General features: G+C 31.4%; 1 protein-coding gene across 3 annotated transcripts in view; it reads right to left on the bottom strand.

The window, feature by feature from the left end:
- Positions 1 to 1,407: 1,407 nt before the first annotated feature.
- The window catches only part of LOC127731245 (restin homolog), a 62,173-nt gene continuing 47,788 nt past the window's right edge, over positions 1,408 to 15,792 (bottom strand). The window contains exons 4-13 of one of the 3 annotated variants that reach the window (XM_052240267.1): positions 15,351 to 15,516; positions 14,879 to 14,950; positions 13,687 to 13,842; positions 11,636 to 11,713; positions 9,110 to 9,220; positions 8,434 to 8,573; positions 7,015 to 7,082; positions 5,002 to 5,102; positions 3,921 to 3,980; positions 1,408 to 1,586 (exon numbers count right to left, since the gene is read on the bottom strand). In XM_052240267.1, the coding sequence (XP_052096227.1) occupies positions 3,933 to 3,980; positions 5,002 to 5,102; positions 7,015 to 7,082; positions 8,434 to 8,573; positions 9,110 to 9,220; positions 11,636 to 11,713; positions 13,687 to 13,842; positions 14,879 to 14,950; positions 15,351 to 15,516 (940 nt within the window). In that variant the 3' untranslated portion in view covers positions 1,408 to 1,586; positions 3,921 to 3,932. The remainder of the gene's footprint in view (positions 1,587 to 3,920; positions 3,981 to 5,001; positions 5,103 to 7,014; positions 7,083 to 8,433; positions 8,574 to 9,109; positions 9,221 to 11,635; positions 11,714 to 13,686; positions 13,843 to 14,878; positions 14,951 to 15,350; positions 15,517 to 15,792) is intronic. The other 2 variants (XM_052240265.1, XM_052240268.1) reach the window with 2 other exon arrangements.

Raw genomic sequence — 15,792 nt, 5'->3', positions numbered from 1 at the left:
CATATCCAAACTACAAGGAGGAAACTGAGCGCGAGATCGTATAAAAGTGTCAGGTTGTGAGGATACATGTGGATCAGATTGATCACATATTTGGCTTTCTGTTGTTATAATTTGAAGACGCTACCATTTTGCCTTCTGGTGTAAGTCTTATAACATCACTAATGATTCACAACTCTTTCGTCCAAAGCAAGCAGACGATCAAGAGAAGTTAGTTGTAACATCACCTTGTCACACACCAAATCTCTGCGAAACTTCAATAGTACTTTTTTTTCCCAAACCGCTTGCATCCATATTAGTTGCTCTGAGGTTGAACATTGACATACAATGTATTTTTTCCACACACGATCAAGCCTTCTCCTTTTGGGACTTGTATGAGTAAACTTAATTAGCTTTTTAGGACTTCCACAACTAGTCATTATCCGGAAAAGCATCTTATCCGAAGGATTTGGTTAACTTTTATAAAAAGTCAAAATTCTATTAACAAAAATATAACTTATGTACAGAAAATACACGAAAGAACTACTATATATAATCAAATCACACTTCAAAAACTCCAAATTAGTTAACTTATCCAAGAAAATGTACATAATTACATCGAAACTATCAAATTCATTGTGAAGAAAAAAATAAATGATGGAGCTGATTGACGGATATGAAATTTCCGTAATAAAAAAAGGTATAAATGATGTTTTTATTTTTGAGTTTTTGACAAAATTAATTGGAATTTGCCCAACAAAATTTGCATGCAGTATCGCAATAATATATTTTGTCCTCTCAAATGTCAAATACGGTTTTTGAATCATATGTTTTCTCGTTTTCAAAGAAAAATGCGTTAAATTTCCATCTAAAAAACTGCTAACTTTAAGTTTGAAAGTTTTACTCGGGGATGGTATTATATTTATGTCTCTATCATTCCGATGATCCTTGATGATATGTGCATCGAAAATATTTACGAAAAGAGCCGGAAATTTAACAAAATAATTTTGTTTTTGGATTTTAAGGTGACTACCCAAAACCGTAAATTGAGTGGTGCCCCATTAAAGGGCTAAAATACAAAAATGTGACCAAAGAAACTTTTTACGACCAGACAGAAATTAAAATATAGATATAATTCTATCATTTAAAACAATTTTCAGCCGTGTGTTATTCCGGAACATTAAACTCGTTAACTAAGCGTCTTTTTCGAGGTCAGTTGCAGTACTATAACGCTTTAAAGACGGATTTTGTTTTACATGTCTTTCGTATCTAAAAGATATATAAACATTTCAACATGTTGATGTGCCATCAATGGTAAAAGAAGATAGCTTTGCCATAAAAATAGTTTGCACCATAATCTGAATACATTCATCGATAAATAACAATGTTACAGAAATCAGACAAACTGTTTGCTATGGTTTTACAAAGATAAATCATTATTTTCTTTTATTAAACTCTGAAAAAAGGGCTAAAAAATAAAAATATAAAAAAGAGAATTAGACTTATAACATGTCTCCATCGAGTTTCTACTTGCTTTTTATTAATGTCATTTTGACTTTCACAAATTTTATTTTGCCTTTTATTTACGTTACTTGCTGGTCTAGGCTTTCCTGAAAATACATAAATATAATTTATATTTGGTTAATGTATCAATATTTGAATTGTTGAACTATTTATATATACAAATTCTTTTTTTTTTAATTTCCATGTGTGTTCATAATTTTTATGTGTGATACAGTTTTGGATTTTATCGAAGGTATGAATCTAAAACAAACAGCGTTTTTCTGTGATATTTTTGTTTCTTATCATTATATAAGATAGCAAAATACTAAGAAGGCTAACTTTATATACGACACTAAAGCATACAGAAAACATGAGTTTGCTGAATTACGGAGAACATTAGACTCTAATCTACAACCCCAACGACCAAAAGAAGTTGAAAAAGTATCGATGACTGAAACAACTGCACAAAACACAGAAACTTAGCTTTTGAAAATGCAATAATAAACTGAGTGCATATTCCAATGATTCATTAGATACTTTGATGTTATTAAGTTAAGTTATAAGATTTTAGTTATAAGTTTAAAAGTTTAAGTTATAAAGTATTCCTGAATGAATGGATGTGCAAGCCCAACAGAATCAAACACTTTAGATTCCTTATTCATTTATTAATCTTTTATTTAAATTACTAAAATATATAAGGTTAAGACTATTTCAAATATTTTACTCTGATCACCTGGCTCGAAGAGCTAGTGTTGCCTTTTGGTCATCCGTCTTACGTCAGCCGTCTTTAATGAACACACAAAATATAAAAGCTCACGTCAATGCAATGATTGTGGTTTACTAAAACCACTATACAAAATCATTACAATATTTTTTTCATTGCAGCTTATTTAGAAATTCACCAGTGTCTGAGAATGTTTTATCAACTAACAGTCTGCGTGACAAATAAACTTAAAAGAGAAATGAAAGAATGTCGACAGTATTTATTTAGTAATAATAATTTTGGAATTTAGCGGTGAGACTCATGAATTCAATAAACACACTTCACAAATTACAACAGCAATGTTGAATAAAAATGTTTAAACCGAGTTAAGCAAATTTATAGCACCTCAGTTAGTAAAAATATCATAAAAGATTCGGCCTTCGGCGTCGTCCCTTTACGGATTTTACTAACACTCTATGGATCTGTAAGGAATCAGTAGCTAACCATATAACTTATAATTTTCAAATCGCAAAGTAAACAGGCATATCAGATGAAATACTTTCAATTATTTCGATGGCGATTGTAACATTATGCATATAAAATTGTCACACTAATAATAAGACAGTAAATAAAACTAGCACTTCATACATTTGTTCCGTCCAAGGAGCTTTTCTTTAAAAATTGACCTTTATTATGAACGCTTTTAAAAACACAAACATTTAAAAGTCATTAGATATAAGAAGATGTGGTATGAGTGCCAATGAGACAACTCTCCATCCAAGTCACAATTTGTAAAAAGTAAACCATTATATGTCAAAGTACGGCCTTTAACACGGAGCCTTTGCAGCAAGCTATAAAGGGCCCACGGGTGCCACATGTGGAGCAGGATCTGCTTACCCTTCCGGAGCACCTGAGATCACCCTAAGTTTTTGGTGGGGTTCGTGTTGCTTAGTCTTTAGTTTTCTATGTTGTGTCATCTGTACTATTATTTGTCTGTTTGTCTTTTTATTTTTGGCCATGGCGTTGTCAGTTTGTTTTCGATCTATGAGTTTGACTGTCCCTCTGGTATGTTTCGTCCCTCTTCTATAAAGGGCCCCAAAATGACTAACAATTCAAACAGGAAAACCAACTGTTTATCTATATAAAAAAAAAACGAGAAACGAGAAACAATTATGAACCACATCAATAAACGACAACCACTGAACAACAGGTTCCTGACTTAGGACAGGTGCAAACAAATGCAGCGGGTTCAAACAGGCGCCAACATCCACCCTAACCTGAAACAGTAGTATAACATTACATGATAGAAAGACACACTATAAAATATCAATTGAAATGGCGTAACTCGATCAAAAAGAAAGATTAACAAAAATAAGTAAACATACACTGAAAAAATAAATTTGATCTATGACACAACATAAATACTACACGTAAAACAATGTCAAACAGACAACCTGGGACAACGTATATAAATGTATCTGAATAAACTGAAAGCTTTATGATAGAAAATACCTAAGACAAAAAAACACTCCATATAAGCCCAGCCTTAGTTGGAACCTTAATTTCCTTGTAATTTCTTAATTTTAAATAGTGCTGCCCCATGGCCTTCTTCTGCATATAATTCGTTTGATTACCAATATAAATGATTTAATGATAGAAATATATCTATGGTAAAGGAAATAATTTCAATACCTCAAAAAGGGGAAAACAATAAAAATATAAAAAAAGAAAATTTTACTAATCACATGTTTCACTCGAGGTCCTTGCCTTCCATTTTCATTTGCTGATCTAGGCTTTCCTGAAAATTATATAGATATGTTCAATATAGGTTGGTAATAATCAATCTTTAAAATATTTATATAGTTATCAATCGTTAATTGTTTTTTCTTTACATGTCAATATAATATGCTTGATATACGTCTGGATTTTGCGTTTGTCTATGATTATTTGTTTTTGATACCATAAAAGTACAAATATACTTAAAAGCCACAACATTTTAAAAACCAAATAGCATTATGGCCAACAGAACATTGTAGTTTTCATTATAAGAAACAAATGTGTTTCGTGAATACAAAAATGATATGTAAGACTAATAGAATTTATAAATGAAAAAAAAAAACAAACAAACAAACAAACACAAACAAACAAATTGTTTTATATTAAGAAATCTTTTAGAACAATCAGGCAGCGTGTTTAAACTCTTGTACCAGCAAATGTATCTTTCAGAGAAAAATGAGAAAAATGAAAGAAAACGACACAGACGAAGGCCATTTGTTTTACAAAAGTTTTGTCATGGTAAACGATATGATTTCACCATTTTTATATATATCTATATCGTTGCACAAATAGTTTGGTGTAACGAAAACGATATAAAACACACTAAGTACTAATTTTCAACGATACAATAAGAAAACCCATCTTAAAGTACACATTCAAAAAGTAATAACACATTATTCGTCTGAGTGTTAGCAGTCGAGAAAGTGTAGTGATTTTTGAACTGTTTGTCGTTTCGTTCATTTTCCTTTTGGTCATGTGTACGTTTTTTATTGTACAAATAATGGTTTTGCTTGTCCTATCGGAATTGTTATGCTTACTTTATATTATAAGTGCATACTGTATCAAAATCGTATCTTCACATTTAAACCGTTCCCGTTATTGAAGAAAACATGAAGTATGGTGTGCTCGTTCGTTCGGACCTCAACCCCGTCATACCAAAAGACTTGACAATTTGTAAATATTCCTTTTCCGCTTAGAACGAACTTCTATATAACAAACTTTTATCAATAGTTATTTTTTCTGAGTATTATGGTTAAACCCACCTGAACCTGTGAATATTCCAAATCAGCCTCCTGTCTTGTCGTAGGGTTGTCAAGTAAGGTTCTGGCTGATTCAAGTCTTTGTCTTATGAATTCTGGAGGATCTATGAATACCAAAAATTTGCGTTAGGTACATCAGAATGCAAAAGCCCAATTGAATATTACAAAGTTGAAGAGCATTAATTATTGAAAATTCCGGAAGGTTGGGACAAATAAAGGCTACAGTAGTATACCGCTGTTCAAAATGACTAATGCAAACATACCATGAGTAGAAAAACCATAGCGTTCTGATTATTTCAACATTGTATAAACAGTTTATTTACAGCAATATATATCAATTAGTTTTTTTGATGATTAATCGTTATATGAATAAGGCCGTTGGTTTTCTAGTTTGAATTGTTTTTGCATTTTGTCACTTCGAGGCACCTCTAAGAGCTTATTATATGGTATGGATTTTGCTCATTGCCGAATGTCGTGCAGTGACCTATAGTTGCAATCATGTACGTCGCGTGGTGGCTCTTTGTAGATAACAAAATCATTGAAAACCATACCCCATCTCCTTATTTCTATGTAAATGGTTTTAATTTGTTGTGAAGGTTTTCCAGAATTCGTCTTGATCATATCCCACTTTGCATGCTACGTCCGTAAAATAAATAGCTAACAATGTGTCCAATTCACAAGGAAAATGTAATGCTCAGTGGAATTAAAATTCTTATCTGGTTGCAAAGACACACTCAAATTGTCATATATAACCATTATTTTAAATTTTGAAAAGTGAATATATTTTAACATACAAGCTATTAAGGCTGTGAATTGAATTTACTTTTCATATAAAGTGTTTATACCCTTTAATGAAGCAATACAGTTTTTATAAAATTAGTATTTGATATGACCAGTGTCAGGCTGTAATTTTACTTTATTTTTATATTGACGTTTCTTTTTTCTTTTAAAATCGCAAAAGATACAAGGTATTAAATTAAGACGCGCATTTCGTATAAAATGACTCCGCAAACAAAAATGACGGAGACGAAAACAATCACGAAATTTGCGATAATGGATAAGCAAAACTTCCCAAAAATCATGTCAAATCTAGCATCGGTCGTCTTGACTCAATAGTGTTGAAAATAGTTTTCACAAAAGATTAAAGTAAATTAACACAAAATGAATGTATCACTTCTGTTTAGGCTACTGTCAACATTGCATTTAGTATGTGGTTTGAAAAAGTTCAAAGAAACCAGGCTTAAGATTCGGTACACTATACATGGGTTTCTTCTACATTAGGACTAAAAAAGTGGCGAAAGATACTAAGGGGACATTCAAACTGACAAGTCCAAAAATAAACTGAAAAAGTCATGGCTAAAAACAAAAAGAACAACAGACAAACAGACAAACAGTGCACATCATAACATATGTAGGTCAACGAACTCGTGATGGCGTTCGTAAACTTTAATGACAGTTACGCTCGAATAAAAATAGTTGATAGGTCAAGGCAAATACTAAGAGCATTAAAAAGCAAAAGTTTAAAACATTGTTCCAAATCTGTCTAGGGCGCCTGTGACTGTTTATAGACACCTTATAACCTTGAATTATTTTCACATTTTATATATATCTAATTTTACAAAAACGTATTGTTCCACTGATAATCAAGTCAGACATCTTTCATACTGATCGATCAATTCTTATTATATAGCATTGTACAATAAAAGAAAAGTACATACACTATCATGGATATAAATTGTATACCATTCAAAACAGTATCACAATGATATTAATTTCTAATTTTGCAGAATCGTTGTTTAATAAAAATGCATTGTATAATCTATGTATTATCATTGTTGAAGGCCGGTAATATTAGATTTGTAACAGATTCATTGAATCATCGACATAATCATTAATAATGGTGACCTCTTAAAAACAGGTAGAAAAAGATCCATAGAGTAGTATATTAATGTGCTTTGTTTTCCAATATTATGTTATTAAATAGCATATAGTAAGAAATAATTAAAAAAATCATACCTTGACTAAACCACGTCTTCAAATCTTCCCATCTCATCGTCATTTTTTCTGCTGTCATTGCGCTTTCCCTGCAATTATAATTCAATAGGTTAATGAGTTTAACTACCGTTGTTAATCTCGATTGGCTCGACAAAAAAAGGAAACATTTATTGTTATAAGGAACTTGTGAACTTGCCTCATTATAATGCAAAAGACAAAAATTGGAAAATATGCGAGACATGCTAAACAAATAATAGAAAATAAAACTATATTGACAGTATGCATGTATTCATTTAAAGAATATGAGATTCAAAATGACCAAAAAACTATGAGATAATGCATTGTTGCAAAGGGTATCACTGAAATGAAATTGTTCAAATGATAAGAATCAATTTGAATTGAGATTGATTATTACATAAAGTTAAATGTTCAGTATTGTCTGATTATAATTGTGTACGCAAATTGGTTATAAAATTTTGTTTCAGGCATGAATTTTCGTCCCATAACTTAAGTGAATATTTTTTTTCTAACTTTGGTTATCTGTTTACATACGATTGAGCCTCAGTTTAAATGTTTGAATAAAAATATCATTACGAACATGAACTGATTCTTCTAAATTGTTAATTTCATATGGACGATTATCAAATAACCCATACAATTGTATCGTTAGCGACGAGATTAGCAAAACCTTAATCAAAAATGTGTTTATAATCTAACAATCACATCTACATCAAAACTTACGGACTAGTTCAAACAGAAAAAAAAAACGGTTTGATGGTTGACAACAATTTTTTAGATTTCTTTAGAAATTAACACAAAGAATTATGAACCAAGATGGCAAGCAAACCCTTCATACAAAGACCACAGACAAAAATATCGCAAAGATGTGGAAAAGACTCGTAAGAAACACTAACACAAGCACCATACAGAACAAACAAAAATTTAAACACATGTGCTGATCTAAGAAAGGAAGGTTTCTCCTAGTGTGGAAGTAGTATCCCGTGAAAACTTGAGTAAGATTTGTAAAAATGACAGCCGTAAACTACACTTATAGGAAACTGATGAGTAGAAAACCCTTTGTGTTTCTGATGATGAAAACATTTTATGTACAGAAAATTAATAAAAAAAAAATAAAAAGACTGCAACGATGATATATCGTACCAGCACAACAGCTCTGAAAAATGGGGATAAAGTGTACAAAAATCTTTGGATGAGAATCTCCTTCATTCAGTAGAACAAGAAATACTCAAATCAGAAATCTAAAAACAAATAACTCCTTGTTCATACTTGACACAAAACGAATCGAAAACCTAAGCAGTATAGCGAATTTAAATAGTAGATCCTATAAAATTCCGTAAGTTAAGAAGTTAAGATAACAGCATGCGAAAGGGAAAAATGTGTATGAATAGAAAATGTTCTTATAAAAGCAATAGTACATACTCTTCTTCACCTAATTCTGTCAAAACTTCATAAAAGTTTACTTGTTCACGCATTCCTTCGTCTTCCTCACGTCTTACATTCAGAACTATGTCAAAAGTGGTTGTTTGTGTTGAAGTAACCTCTATTGTTGACTTATACTCCTGTTAATGGAAATTATGAAATTGTTATATTAAATATTTAAATGATTCACTTTTCTGTAAGTTTCAGTTGATGAATTTTGTAATAAACTAAAAGTTGAAATAACATCAGACCTCGGATGGTTTTGGCTGTTTTTCAGAAGCCATTCAGGTTTTTATGGTCTCTATCTTCAATGCTTGACACTTTTAATTTTTGGTTAGGATCGTTCCTTATAAACAGTAATTTTAGAAACTCATTTCGTATCGTAATTTTGATTTCATTACAAGCTAGTTGTACTATTGAATTTTAAAGTGATATGCATCAACTAGTTATCTTATTTGAGTAGCTAAAATATGTTTTGGTTTGCATTTGTAATCATTGGTTATGTAAATACGTTAGAAAATAGAACATTTGTATTGCGATTACAAAAGTAGTAACTGTCAATGTACGATGGAATTTAACAAAAGTACTTCAAAGTAGTTAATATTGTACTAAATACAATATTTAGCCTTGTGTAAGGCAGATAAATTACTCTGTTGTGTATTAAATAGGTACTTGCCTCAATTTGTACTTTAATTATGGCTAGTTTCTCTTGAAGCATATTTCTTTCTTCTCTTAGTTTGGAAATTGTTCTGGAATCTTCCTGTTTTTCTTTGTAGACATTACTTATCTTATAATAAAAAAAATAATTCTTGGTGATTTTGATATTTGCATTAACACCCAAAATTTACATTTTTTAACATTTTAAAATATTCTCAACCTTTACAGGACAGAATGTAAAAGTATTTTATCATGAAATTATGTCCGATTGAATGGACACTTTTTCACAGCATCGGACATATTAAATATACCTTTTCTGTGAAAAAGTGTCCGGGTGGACACTTTTTCACAGGACTTTTTTATGGCTCACATAGATACATTAATTGTCACATGCTCATCTGGTGCAGTAAAATTGGTACTATTAAGCTAATGTCAACAACAGATCATATCTAATGTAAAACTTGTGTTGACCTTTACCAATCCACTGTCATTGAAGTTAAGGCCAATGACTATTTTCAAACATATTGTGCGAGAAAGCACTATAAAACACACATGTACACTGAAAACAAATATAAAGAAAATCAAAATGCTCCGAATGACTATTGTTTTGGAGTTCATGCGATTCCCTCATTTTTGTTTGTTTGTTACTTTGATTTGTCCATTTTTACGAGATTAACGAGATTTGAACATTTGTGGTCTTACTCATAACAGAAAAACAACAGTTCAAAACAAAACAAAGAAAACTAAAGACTTAGCAACACGAATCCCATAAAAACCGAAGGTAATCTCAGGTACTCCGTGAGGCTAAGCAGATCCTGCTCCACGTGTAACACCCGTCGTGTTGCTTTGTATGTTTAAAGCCGGTGGTACGTCTAACTCGGTAGGTCACATTCGTCAAGAGGACAGGATTGTGGTTACGACAATGGTACATATCCGTCGTCATCTGTCAAACAGATATTCCATAACGGTCTATCAACTCATATTTTTTTTTAATTTTTCGAAGGATTGGTTTTTTTTTTGGTTCCACTAGTTAAAAAAATCACAACTGTGTCGATTAGATCTGTGTGGTTGCTTCAACTACCACTTCAACCTTTTTGGGAGTTCATGTGATTCTCTCATTTTAGTTTGATACCTTGATTTTTTTCCTTCTAATGACGAGATTCGGACGAGCTTAAACTGATGTCGCCTTAATCTAAGACATAGGCACCGAAACAAAAAAAAGGTAGCACTATAAGAAAAAACAATTCAAATGGACTTTTATAAGTCTTGTCAATCTTTGCAACACTTAAATGTTGTAGATGATTATTATACAAAAATTATATAACTATATAAAAAGTTAAATCATTTGTAGTTTCTCAAAAGATATTCGGTTTGACTTATTACGTATACAAGTATTTGTGCTTTGAATGATCACGAAATTTAGATAATGGTGTGAAAAATATTAATAAAAGTTTTAAAAATGTTTGAGAATTGTCAAGTATATAAAAAAAAACTCATCAAAGAGACCAGGGCTTATAATTTTGTACGCCAGAAGCGCGCATATGTAAACGTGTTTTACCGATGTTTACAGAATCGTCCAGTTTTAATACAATGACAGGAATGAAGATGCATTGAATGGAGCCATATCCATGTAGTGAGATCAGATGGGTTACCATTAACATCTTCTGCACGCACCCCATCACATGTTTGGACAGTAACATTATGTAGAAGTTAACGAAACCATAAAAAAAAGATAAAGCAGATAAGCTAAATCTGTTCAAAGGTTAAATTATCAATAGGAATTTAAGATATATAGACGCTTTAACGAGCATCAAATTCAAAATGACGACAACCATTCTTGCAAGATGACAAGGAATATAATTCATAAGAACGCATATCTGAGGAAAAAAATCTAATATTAATTGATAAATAAGTCTTCTTTGTTACTTGGTTTTGGCTTTGAACTAGCTTTTAGTAACGGCGAGTTCTCTCAGATATATACTTTGAGTCTATAGTTGTTTTTTGTTTTTTGTGTTTTGTGTTGATCTGATGAGTCAAACCTTTTTTAACTGATTTTATATTTTGTTCTTATGATGTGTTCTTGCACGGTCACCAATACCCAAGGAATATGACAGTTGTTTTCCACTCGTTCTCTTGGTTGATAATGTTTGATTTTGTCAGTGGTTATGGACTGACCCTTTTTGATTTAACTTGGAGTTCGGTATTTTTGAAACATGTTTTTAAAAGGATTCTGTATGTCCAAAGTCAGGGGAGGTTGTAATTCATTGGTTGTCGTGCGTTTCTGTATATCCTTTTATCTTTTTGTTGTTATTATTTTTGTACGTAAATCAGGTCTTAAGTATTAATGGTTTAATTGCTTAACATTTTTCATGATATGCGGTATTGGTTTTGCTCATGTTGAAGGCTGTATGGTATGTTTTCTTCTACGTCATTTGGTCTCTGGATGTAAATGTCATTAGTAATAATACTACATCTTCTTATTTTGATATAGTTGTGGAAATCGGGCGTTACTAACCTAAAAGATGTAAACATTGGATATATTTACCTGTCTCTCAAATTCTTCCTTCTGCTCAATGACAAGTTTACCATACTTTGAAAACTCGTTCTTCTTTACATTAGTTACCTGTTATGAAGAAGGTTACATGAAGGATATATGAATCGTTGTTATAACATTTGTTCCTTCCCTTACTGTTTAATAACATACTGCAGTTTGCATATTGTGCACTAAATAACGATTTTAACATGTAGGTTTAGACAGATATTTCTTTAAATCTCAGGTTTATTGTATAATACGTTTTATTTACATCAGAATTTATACAGTTTGATCGAATTTTACCATGCTGGTAAGATAACTCTGTCTTTTTTATAAATCAAATCAAATCAAATCAAATCAAATATTTTATTGTCGTATAAACTTTACAGTTTGTGACCAACATGTATTAACACAATAAACATATATACATACATATTAAACAAAAACAATAAAAACAGCATCAAAATTTATAAAAACAAACAAGCTGTTAAGAGTCCCCTGCCCTCAGTTCTAATGACTTTTTCAAGAAGGATCCTAACTCATTTGTTTTTAAAGGCGTTGATGGATTTAGTAAATAATGAATTTTTTCTTCTTCATTTAAATGATTAAAGTTATTATTTTCAGTACATATGTGTTCAAAAAAGGCATTTCTTAGTGTTTTATTATAATCACAATAGAGTAAAATATGTTTCTCATCCTCTAGTATTTTACATTTATGACAAAGTCGTTCCTCTCTTGGGATTTTAAAATATCTCCCCTTTTCAATTAAGAGGGAGTGATCACTTAGTATATCTTAATACTACTTCTTAAGTATAATAAATGTTCCAATGTTGCTTATTTGCTTTTTTGGTAATACGATAAATGTTAATCTATAACGTAATAAGCATTAAGTAAAGGTTTGGGTTAGGATTTATCTTATTTGGAAAATGAATCGGACTTTGTAAAAATCACTCTGATCCTATAAAATATTCCTGGCAACGACATAGTCACAAAGTTTGAATGTTAAATTCGACTTATGATTTAAATGATCATTTAATCGCCATGGCATATTTTTTATAAACTAATACACCTTATCGCGCCGGTTGACCCGAGAATCTGCGCCAGTTGACCCGAGAATCTGCGCCGGTTGACCCGAGAATCTGCGCCGCTTGAGCTATTGACGTCATACAACAATCACTTTTCCATTGTGGCGTCAGATATTTTCTATTATGAATTCAAAATTTTACGGGAACCCTTGTGATGTCCAGTAATGGGGGACAAATAACGATAAGGTGTATTCCTTTCTAGTGTTCAATATTATACTGCGTTTTCCTCCAGGATTGTTATCATAAATTGCGACAAAGCGTATAGGACTGGAGGATTTCAAAACTCCATTACCCGACTAAATTTTGATTTATTCAGCTCAACTGGTAATACAAATCTACTAGTGTTACTTAATGTTCTCACAATAATGAGACTGATATTCAATCATGCGGTTAAGTTGTTTAGTTTCACTGTTAAAGGGGGAGTAAACCTAACATAAACATCGTCATTTCCAATTTCATTGTATTGCCCGAGTCCCGGAGAAAGGACGAAAACACTGTACATTGAGCACAAGACAAAATAAGTCCATGATTCGGACTATACCTAACATATCACTTTTTCTAGTTATCCAACGCTATAAGTTTTTGCTTTCAGTAGTGCAATTTTTCTTAATCTTTGGCATAATCTAAGTAAGCTTGACGGGTTCACATATTGTTGTTCATATAATGGAATTTTATGCCACTGTCATACTAAGAGAGTTTTAGCTAGCTATAAAACAAGGATGAATCCACCATTTTCTACATAAGGAAATGCCTGAACCAGGAATATGACAGTTGTTTTCCATTCGCTTGATGTGTTTGAGCTTTTGATTTTGCCATTTGATAAGGGACTTTTCGTTTTGAGTTTTCCTTGGAGCTCGGTATTTTTGTTATTTTATTTTTCATTACACTTTTCACAGAAGCAAAGGGCTTAATTGTATGATGCATAGATGACAAAAAATAATTGTATTCATATCTTACTTTATAAAAACTATTACTTACTTCAGTTTTAAATTCTGCCTCTAGCTTTGTAAAGTAGTTTTGTACTTTCGTCCAGAATGTAGATTGCATATTGTAAATCAATCTGGAAATATCCCTCAAGGATACTTCTATAAGTTCCTCCGCAGTCTCCGGCTGTACCCGAACGGATTCAAATAGCTAACAAATATTTAAAAAATGTAATATTTGAAAGAAGATTCACAGGAATTCTATACATCTTTATATGATCATGATATATGGAGCAGGATGTACGCATTACAGGAGACGCTTAACAAGTCAACGCATTATGTCTCGCTCGTTCATGCGATTTTTTTTTTATTATTGCCTAGTTTTATATAAAAACTCAATATATGAATTTTGAACATCGGTAAATTACTGTTGCTTAAATTTGGAATGTTTTGATATCAACTTTTTCAACTCTATGGACTTTTATTTTCCTAATTTGAAATCAGATAATTTTTCAAAATGTATTTCTCTCAGGCAAAATTGACCTCAGATGAATTTTGCTATTTGAGGTCCATTTTGGTCATAAAGTTTTTCACGTGTTTTTGTTTTTTTACATCATTGACTTTCAAATGTTTGGGTTTCGAGCGTTTCTGATATAAGTAAGTAAATCAAGAAAAGCGCTTCGGACGCACACAATTAATTAAGTGTTATATTCATTAACTAGCACTCATTCGATACCACTGCTAGTGAAACGTGAGTCCCCAAGAGTACCATCAACTGTATTCGGTCTTTTGGTACTGGCTTGATTTGTGTCAGACTTTTCATAAATTCTCCGTTAATAAATTAAGAAACTATTCAGATGTATGGTTTTATGGATCCTGATGAAGGTAAATCCATAATAGCGGTTCGTACGTATGAAATTAATCAGTGTTATATTCATTTACGTGAATTCATCGTGTTTTGTATTTTGCGATGGCGATGTCAGTTTTTCGTGGACTTAAAAGTTATGAATATCCCCTAGATATCTTTCGCTTCTTTCTTCAAGATAGTACAGACATATTGGCATTTATTGCATAATATACATATTGACGTATGATTTCGTATTACACTAATCAAGTTCAAAATAGTAAAACAAGTTGTTACGCGTATTTTGAATAAATGCTTTTAAACTCCGAAAATGATTTTAGCGTTTACGATATTTAGTCAATTTCTTGATAGAGGATTTATTAAAGAATATTTAAAAACAAACCTTAAGTTTTCGTTCACATGCCTCCATTCTCTTTTCCGTTATCTTGGTGGTAATCTCTTGCCTATAGTACTTCTAAAATATAACAGATAGTAAGCAATAACCGTTGAAAAATATTTTGTTCCCATAGTTTATCTGTTTAAAAAGGGTGTTCCTTGTAATCTGGATTTGTGTGACTGAGTGCAGAATTAAACGCAACCCTTAGAAGAGTTCATGGTTGAAAACTGCAAGCCTATTTCAGTACAGTTTCGGCTTTTATAACAATCCTAAAAAAAAATGTATACGAAATTCATCAAATTTAGTTGCTCAAGATTTTGTACATTCTAGCAAAATCTGAAGCCCTCAAATGGGTTCAAAATTTCTACATATACACAAATCACAAACATGTATGCTGTCAAAGTACACCTCTGGATATTTATGTTAACATGATATATCGGTTTTTTAATATTTATAATAATATTATTATAGTACTTGCCTCTTTTAATGCGGTATTTTTTTCTTCCACTTCAACATATTCTTGTTTTGTCTGCTCAATTGTTTGCTCTGTGTTTCGCAGTTTTAATTCAAGTTCATTGATAGTCTCGGATTGCTTCATATAGTTATCCAACATGTGTTGGTACTTAGTTTTGAAATCTTCAACACTGCAATAAATACAATGACGAATTCAAAAACTGCCAGCTATAAAATTATATTTAAGCAGTCGAAGCTAATTAATAAATGATGCCTTAAAAATGCGACACAATTCAAAATGCAAAACAAAATAAATGAAAATGATAATGAAGAAAGAATAAATACATTCAAGACATGCTTGCAGTCACATATTATAAAAAAATACATCTAGAAAAATGGAAAAAAAAAATATTCTTGCCAGTCATTCAAGCAAAATACGCATTTTGTGAAATTCAGAGGGTTAAACG

Source organism: Mytilus californianus, unplaced genomic scaffold, assembly GCF_021869535.1.
Source record: "Mytilus californianus isolate M0D057914Y unplaced genomic scaffold, xbMytCali1.0.p SCAF_2, whole genome shotgun sequence".
NCBI lineage: Eukaryota > Metazoa > Mollusca > Bivalvia > Mytilida > Mytilidae > Mytilus > Mytilus californianus.
The sequence above is the reverse complement of the archived record's forward strand: the minus strand, read 5'-3'. Positions and strand labels throughout refer to the sequence as shown.